Consider the following 13,839-nt stretch of genomic DNA (forward strand, 5'->3'; position numbering starts at 1 on the left):
CGAAGTCCACCACTATTTTCTTGGTGACGGCTTTGAGAGTGACTGCTTCCACCCACTTTGTGAAGTAGTCAATGGCAACAAAAATGAATATATGCCCATTTGAAGCTTTTGGATCGATTGGCCCAACGACATCCATACCCCAAGAAACGAACGACCATGGTGTTGACATAGGGTGCAGTTCTGAAGGCGGTGCATAAATCAAGTCGTCGTGTACCTGACACTAATGACACTTTTGGACAAAACTGAAGCGGTCCTTTTCCATGGTCATCCAGTAATAACCTACCCGAAGGATTTTCTTTGCAAGGACATATCCGTTCATATGGGGCCCGCATACTCCTGCATGCACCTCATTCATGATTCTTCCAGCCTCTTGGGCATCCACGTATCTTAAAAAGTTTAGGTTTGGAGTCCTTTTATACAAGACTTCTCCACTCAAGAAGAAACCACTGGCAAGCCTTCTCATGGTTCTCTTTTGATCTCCACTGGCTTGCAGGATATTCCTTTGTTTTTAAAAATCTTTTGATATAATGATACCATGGCTGAACATATGGTTCCATGTCAATTGTATTGTAATATCCATGTATTTCTCGAATTTGGATTTCCAATGGGTCAATGTGGACATTGCCCGGATACGGCAGCATCAAGGCCAAAGTAGCTAATGCATCGGCTAACTCATTATGAAACCGAGGAATGTACCTGAACTCGACGGATTTGAATCGCTTGCTAAGATCTACCACATGTTGCATGTATGGAATAAGCTTGATATCCCGAGTTTCCCATTCATCTTGAGCTTGTCGAATGATCAAGTCGGAATCTCCCATGATTAACAATTCTTCCACATCTTGATCGATTGCCATGTTCATGCCCATAATGTAGACTTCATACTCGGCTATGTTGTTCTTACAAAAGAACCGAAGCCGGTCCGTGGCCGGATAGTGCTGACCGGTGGGCTAAATCAAAATTGCCCTAATCCCGACACCTTTTGCATTTACAGCTCCGTCGAAGAACATTTTCCAAGCATTGGTGTCTTCTGGAATCACCTCAGCTGAATTTACTTCCTCATCCGGAAAATAGGTACTCAAAGGCTGATATTCATCATCAACAGGATTCTCAACTAGGTGATCCGCCAAGGCTTGAGCTTTCATTGTCGTGCAGGTGACATAGACTATGTCAAACACGGTGAGCAGGATTTGCCATTTTGCTAACCTTCCTGTGGGCATCGGGTTTTGGAATATGTATTTCAAAGGATCCAATCTCTTGATGAGATAGGTGGTATAAGCCAACAATTAATGCCCAAGCTTCTGAGTGACCTAAGTTAGGGCGCAACAAGTTCTTTCCAACAAAGTGTACTTGGCTTCATAACTAGTGAACTTCTTGCTCAAATAGTATATGGCTTGTTCTTTTTTCCCGGTCACATCATGTTGCCTGAGAACACATCTAAAAGAATTCTCCAAAATTGTCAAGTACAAGAACAAAGGCCTTCCAGGCTCGGGTGGAACCAACACTAGCGGATTCAACAAATATTCTTTAATTTTGTCGAAAGCTTCCTAACACTTATCCGCCCATCTAATCGTCGCATCTTTCTTTAACAACTTAAATATGGGCTCACACATGGAAGTCCATTGAGCAATGAATCTGCTAATGTAATTCAACCTGCACAGCAAACTCATAACTTCTTTTTTGGTTCTCGAAGGGGGAAATTACGAATAGACTTTATCTTTGTTGGATCTAGCTCGATGCCCCTCCGACTGACTATAAACCCCAAGAGTTTTCCAGATGGAACTTCGAATGCATATTTAGCTGGATTTAATTTCAAGTCATACTTACGCAGATGCTCGAAGAACTTTCTCAGATCCCACACATGGTCATCCTGCATTCTGGATTTAATGATCACATCATCCACGTACACATCAATTTCCTGGTGCATCATGTCGTGAAAGATGGAAGTCATGGCTCTCATGTAAGTTTCCCCGACGTTCTTCAAACCAGATGGCATGACCCTATAACAGTAAGTACCCCAAGGTATGGTGAAAACCGTCTTTTCTACGTCTTCTTCATCCATCAAAACCTAATGATACCCAGCATAACAATCTACGAAAGACTGTATCTCGTGTTTGGCACAATTGTCAACGAGAATGTGGATGTTTGGTAATGGGAAGTTACCCTTGGGACTTGGTTTGTTCAAATCCCGATAATCAACAGACACTAGGGTTTTCCCATCTTTCTTTGGCACTAGGACCACATTAGCCAACCATGTGGCGTATCAGATCACACCGGCTTTCAACTGTTTGGTGACTTCTTCTTTGATCTTGTCAGTGATATCTGTTTTAAACTTTTTCTATTTTTTTGGACATGGGGATAACCGTGGTAAGTTGACAATTTGTGCACCACTAAATCAACACTTAGTCCTGGCATATCATTATAGGACCAGGTAAACACGTCTTTGAATTCGAACAAAAGTTGGATCAATGTATCCCTGGTTCATTCATCAGCGTGAATGCTTATCATGGTTTCCTGGACCTCTTCCGGACTACCCAAATTAACTAGCTCAGTTTCATTTAAGTTTGGATTAGGCTTATTCTCAAATTGTTCCAATTCTCTGTTTATTTCCCTAAAAGCCTCATCTTTATCATATTCTGGTTTTTGATTCATTATTTCACAGTTAGATAGCGTGTTAGGATATGGGCATGAAATCCGTAAGCATGTCATGTTATTTAAGTCCGCATTATTAGAACTGAAAAAGAGAGATAAGAAAAATAACAAAAATCAGAAAGAATATAGAGAGAGATTCATAGACAATGAAATATTGATTTTATTTCATTGAATTTGAGGATAGAAGGGTTTACATTGGAATTTAAAAGAAAATAAACTAAAAACATTCGAGTTACACCCTAAAATAACTCGAAATGCAGAAAAGATGGCAAGACTAAACTACCGGGATTCCCGCCTAACTGGGAACGGAGTAGCCTTCCAATTTTGAAGCTTGGCATTGGGACCCATATATTGCACCTCAGCAGTGCTTGAGCCTTCACCTGGCTGGACCATATGAGCCTCATATAACATTTGCCTCATTGCTCCACAAATGTCCTCAATTTTTTCGACCGTGAAAGCCTTTTCTTCTTCTTCTTCTATGTACCTTGGTTTAACAAAAGTTCTGGCAAGATGCAGGACCGGCTGAGGCAGAATCTACCCATCATTCATACGTTTATTAGCCCATTTTACGTCGGCTTGTGTAGCTCGAAAACTGACGCCAAAAAAGTTTTCACTAGTAGTAAAAGTGATGGGCTCTGTAATGCCTTGCAAAGATGTCCCGAGCCCTTTCCCGGACTTGTAGCAACGCTTGATCATCTCACTAACGACCATGATTGATACGTTTGACAAGAAGGGTTGAGGACACGGGGTTTCTTCCTCACACTGGTCGATCTCAAAAGCTTGGTAGACTATGTGCTCGCTACCTTCTCTAGCCTCCAAATGTGGGACTGACGGGTCCCTGTAAATTGATTGTTCATCTTCTCCGTGGACCACGATTTCCTGGTTTTCATGTTCAAACTTAACCATTTGGTGGAGAGTAGAGGGCACAGCCCTTGCCGCATGGATCCAAGGCCTTCCAAGGAGAAAATTGTAGGAGGTGTCCATGTCCAAATCCTGAAATGTCACTTCAAAATCCATCGGACCGATGGTTAGGATCAAATCAATCTCCCATATTGTGTCCCTTTTGACACTTTCAAATGCACGCACGCAAACATTGTTGGGCCTAATCCTTTCAGTCCCAATTTCCATTCTCTGTAGGGTCGAGAGAGGGAAGATGTCAACCCCAGATCTGCCATCCAACATAACTCTTTTCACGTAGTATCCTTCATACTTAACGGTCAAATGAAGAGCTTTGTTGTGGGCATTCCCTTCTGGTGGCAAGTCATTTCGACTGAAGGAGATCGATTGACTTCAAAAAATCACTCCACCATTATTTCCAATTGGTCAATCATCGTCGGGACCGGAACATATGCTTCATTGAGCGTCTTTAACAGCACTTTCTGATGCTCATTCGAGCTTATCAATAGGGACAAAAGTGAGACCTGAAAGGGGGACTTCTTGAGTTGATCAATCACAGCGTATTCTGAGGTTTTCTTTTTTCAGAAGAGTTTTTGTGCCTATTCAGCACTGACTGGCTTTTTAAGTGGAAAACGCTTCTGTTTGGTCTTGTTCAATTCTTCCAAGTTGAGGTGCTTTCCAGATAAGTTCATTTCATTCACTTCCCCCATGATTTCTTTTCCTTTGTAAGTTACCACTACTTTTTTGTAGTTCCAGGGGACAACAGTGGGGTCCTTCATGGGATTCTGTGGTGCGCAACTGATAAACACGGGCTCAGTTAGCCTGGGTGAAATTATCGGCCCCCGTGCGACATAAGTCCCCTTTGGTATGTACATATTTGGTACCTTAAGCGCGAACTTATTTTGCTCAAAACTTTTGGGAGGACTCAACACAAGTTGTCCTTTTATGGGGGCCCTGGGAACATAGAGAACAACATCTTTAGGGGGCGTTGCCCCTGTCTTTGTTTCCACAATCTTTTCTATGCTTTGAGGAGTGGAGTTGCTCTTCTTCTCATCCTTAGCTTGCTTTATTGCAGCTTTAGGCTTCTTTTCAACATCGGTAATGGCAATGATAGCTTTCAATGTTGGGCCGAACTCGCTGTCCTCACAAATCATCCCAATAACTGGCCCATTATTGTGAGCTGGCAATGGGTTATTTGTTACATTGGGGACCTCTTCATCCCTCAACACTTCCTGTTTTTGCTCTATTAGATTTTTGACCGCCCTTTTAAGGGTCCAGCAATCCTTAGTGTCATGCCCTTCTGCCCCTAAATGATAAGCTAATAGGGTACCGGGTCGGTAGGAGGGTGACCCTGGATTTTCCCTATTTGGAGGTATAGGCTGCAACAAACTCATTTGGACCAACTTTGGGAAAAAGCTGGAATATGATTCACCGATGGGTGTGAAGTTGGTTTTCTGGGTGGTTCACGGGCACGGGCATTATATGGAAAATTATTCTGTGGTGGACGGGGATTATATGGAGCTTGGTGAGGAGGGTTATTTTTGGGAGGTGGAGCTCGGTTTGGGTTATACTGTTGTTGCGGCTGAGCGTATGGCTGGGCATTCATAACTATATAAGGATGAGGAGTCATGGAATATGCCGCATCTTGGTGAGGGTAGTAATGTTGCAGGGTGATGAAGATGAACCAAAGTAACCCTAGGGTTGATGGGGGTTTCTCAGACTTGAGGCCATCATTGCTGCTTCTTCTTTCTTTTTTGGGTTTGCTGCACCCCCCGACCCACTTTGCATTGCTTGAGAGGTGGCTCTTATAGCTGACTGGATCAGGATGCGACCCATTTTCAAACCATTCTCCACCATTTCCCCAATCTTTTTGGCTTCTACAAACGGCTTGCCTATAGCAGACGTCATGTTCTGGAAGTAATCAGCCTCTTGGGCTTGCAAGAAGACACTGACCATCTCGGTCTCATCTATTGGGGGTTTTACCCTAGTAGCTTGTTCACGCACTTGATGGAATACTCCCGGAAGCTCTCCGAAGACTTCTTTTTGAAATTGGACAAAGATTTTCTATTTGGAGCTATGTCCACGTTGTACTGGAACTGTTTAACAAAGTCTCGGGCCAAGTCATCCCATATGTGCCAGCGGGAGATGTCTTGGTCCATATACCATTCGGATGCAATTCTGGTTAAACTCTCCCCAAAGTAAGCCATCAAGAGTTCTTCTTTTTCGCCCGCTCCTCTTAAATGATTGCAATATCTTTTCAGGTGAGATATGAGGTCTCCATGCCCGTCATACTTTTCAAACTTAGGAGTCTTGAAATCGATGGGCAGGTGAACATTAGGGAACATGCGTAGGTCAGCGTAGGAGACACTCTTCTAGCCACTCAGGCCTTGTATGTTCTTGAGACTTTGTTCTATGTTTTTCATTTTTCGAGTGATCTTTTCTTGCTCGGGATTCTTTACAGTTCTCTCTTGTCCTGTGGTAAACTCATACCGAGGTTGTTGAGGGTAGGAGTTTGGGGTGACATGAGCCGTGTCTGATGGAAATGGTGGTATTTGGAAAGTAAAAGATGACGACTCAAAACTTGGCCTGGGAAGTGTTGGCTGTACCATAGCCGAGGTTGGTGGTGTAGTGAATATGTTAGAAGACACTCCGAAATCAGTGCCTGGGGGAAAACCTCAAAAGGTGTTTCGGTGAAGTGGGCTGACATAGTGGGGTGTCTGAATGGGGTGGTCGGGTAGTTTATAAGGATTTTGGAGGTCCCACTTGTTCTGGGAATCAGTTCAGGAAACCCAAGGTATTGCACTAGGCGGCTCTCTACTGTTAGACCAAGCATCCCACATTTCCAACATGCGGAGGCGCAGTGCCCTATTCTCTTCAGCAGCTGCTGACTCTGATGTCAGGATAACCGACAACGGGCTATCCTATGAAGGGATAATTGTTGGTAGATGACTCTTTGACGTCATTTTGACACTTTCTTTGGACCTTGTAAAGTAAGGGTGCAAAGCCAGGTTACCACAAAACCAACTACCTTAAAAACAGAACCTGGTCTCAACAACATACACAACAAACCGATTAGTTTGAGACAATTAACACATAGGAAATCGCACGTTGGGGAATGCAATGCACCTAGACAGTTAAATTTTTTCCTACATGTTTTGCAACAGTTGCGTGTTTCATCCCGACTTTTGTGACCTCCCAGATCTTTGAATATTTCTTTTCTCTTTGCACTTTTCATTATTTGCTCTCTTTTCTTTGCACTCTCTCTTTTGCATTGTTTTCTCTCTTTTTCTTGTGTCCTTTTTTTCATCATTTTCTTTTATTCGAGTTATCTATAGTTATGATCGGATCCGATGAGAATTGCCTACGTATCACAACGCCGCGTGAATCAGATCATTACGTAGTTCAAAGGATAAATGAGAAATAAAAGAAAGAAGCATTTTTGTTTTTTTTTTCAAATTTTCATTAAAATAAAAACTTCTAATTTTTCTCTATTACAACGACTCCATCATACATACCTAAGAACTGAAAAACTAAAATAGACTCTAAAAGGAAACTGAAATACAGACTCGAAAAAAAATCAGGAATACATAAGTACCTCCAAAACTACTCCAGGGGCCCGCGGGACATCAGTCGGTCTCGACGTAGGCCTATGTGCAAGATCTCCTTGGAGGCAATCCAGGTCGTCCATTATCTGGCGAACAAAAGTCATCACTGCAGTGAAGAAAGTGGACCTAGTCATATCCTCACACTCATGGAATTTCATGACAATATATAGTCAGCAGTTACTCTAATCATTTCTCTAATGATGCCTTTCTCTTGGAGCAGGCGCCCAATTTGTTAAGATCTAGCATCCAGAACTTGGGCGTCATGATGGCTTTGCTCCTGCAACTGTTGCATGTCCTCTTCCAGCCGAGACATCAATGCATAACAATGCTCCCTCTCTGCCTTAATGTTCTTTGTCTGTTTAGCCATTTCATTCTCGAGGGTAGCTAGCTTTTTCTTTAGATTTGCGACTTCTCTATCATATTTTCCTTTTAATTGCTAAATAGACTCTGCCCGTCCTTTGGCGTTCTTCACTAACTTTGCCCGAGCTATTGCCAGACTACCTTCGGCCTTTTCCAAATAGTCCCATACTCACATACTTTCCGCCTAAGACCATTTATAAGTCTTTCATCTGTTTGGCTCCTTCCCGGGTTTTCAGCAGCTATCTTCATTCTTTGAATATGGGCTCGGAGGACTTTGTTTTCTTGGGGCAACTTCTTCTTTTCACCTTCATCCGCAACGGCTTGCAAACCACTATCAAACTTAAGATCTCTAATTTGCCCTTCCAACTTGCTTATGGTGACTCTGTATTCATTTTTTTGGTCAGCCAATCCCATTGTTCTTCTGATGCTTCAACAAATTCTTGGAGGTGGGGTCTTTTAGTTGGTCTTCCAAACTTAACACTCCTTTATACCAAGCAAGGTAACCGGGCGAGACTTCACCCTTAGATAAATCACGTACTCGGGTGTTCGCCGTCAAATATTGGAACTCACTCCAGATCTGGCGAATCACTACTTCATGAAATTGGCCATCAGAGCGGATCTCGATTGCATGAATGCTAAGGTCTTTGTCCTTAGGGACTATTTGGCATATTCCCAACTGTCTCAAAACCCTGTACGGGGCATAAGGTTGGATACTTTTGAGACCCATTAGGAGGAAGTGAGGACCGGTGGCAGGCATGTATATAATCTCGTTAATAGAAAGCCAACCCAACGTCCATTCTATCTGATATATAGTTATGGAGCGAAGGCATGATATCCAATGTACGACCCCTTCTGGCATCTCGAACCCATTGGCCCTTGTACCAAATTCCTCTATGCAGTTTTTCCCTGTATATCCGTCGTTCATGTACTGAGGACGATGACACAGATTCTTAATTATCCACATTTGTAGTAACAAATTGCGCCCTTCAAAAAAATCTTCCCCGGCTTTGCAAGCTGTGAGAGCTCGGAATATTTCTGTTACTATCATAGGTGCGAGGGTGCTTTTGGCATTGATAATCAAAGTGTTGACGACTCCGACTACCCGTAAATCAATATTCCCATCCTTCATGGGAAATACTAGAAGAGCTAAGAATGCCACCATGAAAGCGAAGCATCTGTGCTCTTCCCACTTTAGTCGGTTCCCTTTACTACAAATTCTGCTTTCCGGGTTTTCAAATCCCCCTATATGTCCATACCGCTGGTATATGAAGTGTAGAGTGGAAAACCTACCCACCAAATCTGTATAGTGGACCTACCTGCTTATTTTTAGTAAGTCCAGAAACTTGTGAGGAGTGACGACCCTTGGAGCGACCAGGTATTTATGTCTTAGACCCTCTGCACTCCCAGCATAACCTGTTATCTCCTCCAAAGTGGGTGTAAGTTCGAAGTCCGAGAAATGCAGAATGTTGTGAGCTGGGTCCCAAAATGTCACCAGTGCTTTTATTATGTCCCCCCTAGGCCTGATATTTAATAATCCGATGAGCGCCCCCAAGTAATGGTTGACCATGTCTTGTCCTTGCTTGCCCAAATCTTCCCACCACATGTGTAGTTCCAACGGGATCTTGGTCCTAACCTTTATTGGTAAGTTTTGACTCATGCTCATTCTGCACATTTAGATTAAGGTGATTGGTTTAAAACAAAGGGAACTTTATTAAAGCTGATAAAAATGGGTCATTTTGCAAAATTCAAATAAACACGGCTATTTTTGCAAATACGACCCTTCAGCACTTCAAAAAGGAAAGATTTTAGGGTTGTGTTTGCTAGGAGGCCAAAATTGGAAATGAAACCGTCGGTGGCTATTCTTGCAAAAATGGCCTTCCGGCGCCCCGTTGGGACGTTCAACTATTTAGACCAAAACGGTATCACCCATTTTATTTATGACAACAATGATGACATTTTCAAATTTTTTGGGCTATTTTTTCAAAAAATGGGGCTGGACCCAATGAGGGTTGCCTACGTATCCCACATCCGGTGAGAATCAAACCCGCGTAGTTCGGTCAATTTTGACGCAACAGAAAACATGAAGTATTTTGAAACAATTTTCCTTTCTTTTCTTTCTTTTTCTTTTCTCCTCTTTTTTTTCAAAATTTCGGCAGAGTTTCGGTATATTTTGGACACCAGATTTTCAAAGGCAAGTAATTATCTCTCTCGTACCTCAATTTGATTTTTCCAATTTTTTCTCCCTATTCTAGAAACCAGTCAACATGCAAACCGAAGCAAATAATTGTACAAGTAGCACGTAAGAATGCATCAGGATGGTCTTTTGATTTTTGATTACACCTGTCCTAGACAAACCCAACCTTTGTGTTGAGTCCCCAAAGTCAAATGCACATGATGCAAATAAGCGTTCCTACTAGGGATCCGGCATGAGGTTACGTTACTCTAGATTTGAAACTTGGGTGTATTGTTCTAGACCTGGTTTACCAGAGTGGACAACTCGAGCCGGGGGGGGGGGGGGGCTACGTACTGGGAACCAAAAGGCCATCCGACTTTGTAATTGATCCGAACCTCGTTCCTAAATTGGGATATGACACTAACAGAAAAGAAGTCACGCTAGCGTGTACTTCCCAGAAGATTAGAAAAGAAGGGTTTCGCAGCAGTTTATATACAGTTCAAATAATATCAAAGCGGTAAAAAGTGGCATTTAGCACATTAGGCCCAAACATGTAATGAAAATCAGATAATAAATAAAATCCAATTATAAAAGTTATTCTAAGCTTGAATTCTTGAACCCTGAACCAGAAGTTCTGGGTTTTGATCCCCAGCAGAGTCGCCAGAGCTGTCACACCTCCTTTTACCACCCAAGAGGGGAGTATAAGAGAGTTTTTCCAATTAAAGTGATATTATTCAAAATGAAATTATTTTATTTAATTTAGAGTCACCACTTGGAATAGTTTATTTTGTGTCCCAAGTCACCAATTTATTTTTAAATCCCAAATCGAGGAAATCGACTTCATTTAAAAGTCTGCGAAACTAGAAATTCTAGATAAGGAATTTTGTTAACCCGGAAGAAAGTATTAGGCATTCCCGGGTTCCGAGGTTCGAGCACGGTCGCTTAACTATTAATAATTGGCCTATTATCTTATTTACTATACAGTTTAAACCTAGTGTGTATTTTTAACTTTATAACCGCTTTTAACTATTTATGGAATTATTCTGGAACAAGTTATGGTTGTCGTACTCTTGTATGTTTGATACACATTGCGAATCGTGTCACGTGAACCATACCCACAATCTACAACATGTTTAATTTATTAACATTATTAGAAGTTGTGGCTGGGTCACATAAATGTACCCCCGGATTTGGAAATTATGTATTACAACTATGTCACAGGAACCGTACCCGTAGCTATGATAATTTTATTATAAACGTGCCTAAAAGAAAACTACGAATGTTCAAAGTATTCTCTATACTAATTATAATATTAATGTGAGGGCCACAGATTATGGGATTCATTTGTGAATGACACGCCTCGATTTATTTCAAAAGATTATCCTCAACTAAAGCAAACTAAGGATGTTCATATTTAAAACTAATTTGAAGTTCAATATAAGGTTACTAATTATATACATGCTTGGGGTAGATGTGTTGGACCTTTAATTATTGAGAAGAATTGGGCCAGCACTGGGCCCATTACATTATCTAAAAAACTTTTAAGAGCAACAAGGCCGGTGGGAATTGAGCTCGGATAAAAGGGGCGAGCGGGCCTGGTGAGACTTGGCAGCTTCGATTGGGCCAACACCAGGCCCAGCTTTTCAAAGACAAGTTCTCAATGTTTAAAACCTGTTCTGATTATATGAGAAGTAAACTTAATGAAATAAATTATTGAAGTTGATTGGGGCTCTGAATTGAGCCCAAAACGGAAATTAGGTCATGGCAGAAATGCCCTAGGTCAAAACTTGATTGGGTTGTCTCATCTGGGCCAATGTCAGGCCCAATTGAGACTCAACTTCCTCTAAATCACATGTGGCCCAAAGTATTAAAAATTTCAACAAAATCATAGGCATATCTTAAGGCTAACTACTAACATGCTATTAATATTAACAATAAAAGATTTAAACCTTTCTCGACTAGCTATCCAACTATATGATTCAATTCAATTCACCTCACATTTATGTACTCTACAAGCCCCCTTTTCTAAAAAGGAAACTGGAAGTGGGTAAATTCCCCTTTACTATAAACTTCTAATGTCTTCAACTCAGTTTAAGCTTGTTGGTTCCAAATGGTGCTCTTTAGTTTTGCTGCCATACTATCTATTTCATCTGATAACTCTCATTGTAAAACTCATTTTATGTTTTATGGCATCAAAGAGGAAGTCTTATAGAATCAAGGATGTGGACATATTCCTTTTGTTAGAATAATTAAATATTGCTGGTATTCCTTGTAGATGTTATTCAAACAATCATTTACCTGCTCTGCTTGTCCCTGTGACTAGATAACCTAGGTTACTTTTCTCCGATAAATGCATTAAGATGTCTCATCTTTCAAGCTTATCCATGTAGGCACTTTGAGGCCTTGTTTTATACCAACTCGTAATGGTTTTAAGTACTTTCTCGACATTGTTAATGATTTTGTAGGCTACTTAGGCTTGTCTTATGGGTTCCAAAAGTAATGATTTCCCTTACGTTCAAGCTTATATTGCCATGATTTCAAACCAAAGTGCGTCCCCTTTTCAAAAGTCTTAAATGGGTCGGATTGGATGGGTTACATGGCCTTCTGCTCACTCGGCTTCTAGGATTATTGACAACGTCATTGTCATGTGCGGGAAATTTTGCTACCTTTGGTATTCCACCTTCCTGGGTGGATAGGAGAGTTATTTGTCTTTCTCCCCAGAGCATCATGTTAACCAGTAGAACCCCTCTAACCAATACATGATTTTGTCCCAATATTAAGATGTCCTAGCTATGTGGTTCCACTCGTGAAAGGTTAAAATTAGATGCCTTCAGATTTCTGCACATATCATGAGCATATTGATTTGGAAGACAAGTTGTCGTATCTTTAGTTCTATCATATAGGGTCAATATCGGGAAGGGTTAAGTTGTTTGAAATATGATAATCTCATAAGTTTTCAACTTCTTTTCATCCTCGTGGGCTTGCGACAAAGATTCCTTGTGTCAGTTGACGATAGGAATATAATTCAACTTCATGTATTTTGAAACTCATATCGCATTCAAGGTGCCAGAGTATTCTCATTCTTGATGAACTGACTTTCCCTACACTCCAGGAGATGACTGGGTCACATACTTGAATATTCCTCTTTAATGATTCCTATTGCCCATGTACAAGTTACCCATGTGACTCATTTGTCTAATAATTGATGTCGTCACAATGATTAACCATGTCAGTATTGTTAGTAGTAATCTTGGTGTCTCTTAGCATATAACCTTGTGAAATACTCTACTCAGCACATTAATGGGTTCCTGAATAATTCCAACCCGATCTTGAACTCCGTTGCTCCTTATTGTATTAAATCGATTGGGTATTGAAGATTCAAACATATCAAAGAGGGAGCATCCCCGGGTGATCGCATATATTCAATAGGTAATTTTTATGGTCAGCACATCTTAGTGTAATCGTTTAAGGTCATCAAAGGTTTATAGTGGGTGTTCGCATAGAGATTTAGAATTTAGAAGGGCAAACAGGTTATTCCCAATATTTTCCCCTGAAGATGTTATGTGAGTTGATAATGGAGGGTACATAAGCACATTTCCCATTAGACTGCACTAGGAGTATGACGTTTCCCCGTAGCTGTTTCTATTGTATTTCATGTTTTCATATGTCTATGTCTAATAATGTAGTTGGAGATCCTTTGTGTATCAACCCCGCGAAAATTATTGGAGGTGAAGTTAATGGATAGGTAGCTTATGCGAGGTATCTAGCTGTCACCCTTGTAAGGTAAGTTTGGGGGGCGGGATTGTTTCCGTGAACGTGTTATAGCAAGCCTGTAAGTCGAGGAGGCCACCTTGAAGGCTGAGAGTGTCGTGGAAAGAAAATATTTTCACTTGATTGTGTAACAATTAGTTTTGATTTGAAAAGTACCTTATAGGTGTTATGATTTAAAAGTGTGCAGTCCACATTCATGTATCATTATGACAATGTAGCACTTGTAATGGTAAGATTAGTGTTATGGAAATATACATTGTGGTGCTTTGTCGAGTTGTGGATGAGTTTTTAGGATGTTTTGGTGGTTCTCTGGCAGGTGGATAGGCCTAGTTACAAAGGAGATGCTGCCGAAATTTCTGAAAAATTTGGGAGTTAGTAAAA

At 41.1% G+C, this 13,839-nt stretch overlaps 1 protein-coding gene across 1 annotated transcript; it reads right to left on the reverse strand.

The window, feature by feature from the left end:
- Window positions 1-413: 413 nt before the first annotated feature.
- Window positions 414-821, reverse strand: LOC142163785 (uncharacterized). The gene has a single exon (XM_075220923.1). It carries the CDS (start codon window positions 819-821, stop codon window positions 414-416), a length of 408 nt encoding a protein of 135 aa, XP_075077024.1.
- Between the last annotated feature and the right edge of the window lie 13,018 nt (window positions 822-13,839).

Source organism: Nicotiana tabacum, chromosome 9, assembly GCF_000715075.1.
Source record: "Nicotiana tabacum cultivar K326 chromosome 9, ASM71507v2, whole genome shotgun sequence".
In the NCBI taxonomy this organism is placed as follows: Eukaryota; Viridiplantae; Streptophyta; class Magnoliopsida; order Solanales; family Solanaceae; genus Nicotiana; species Nicotiana tabacum.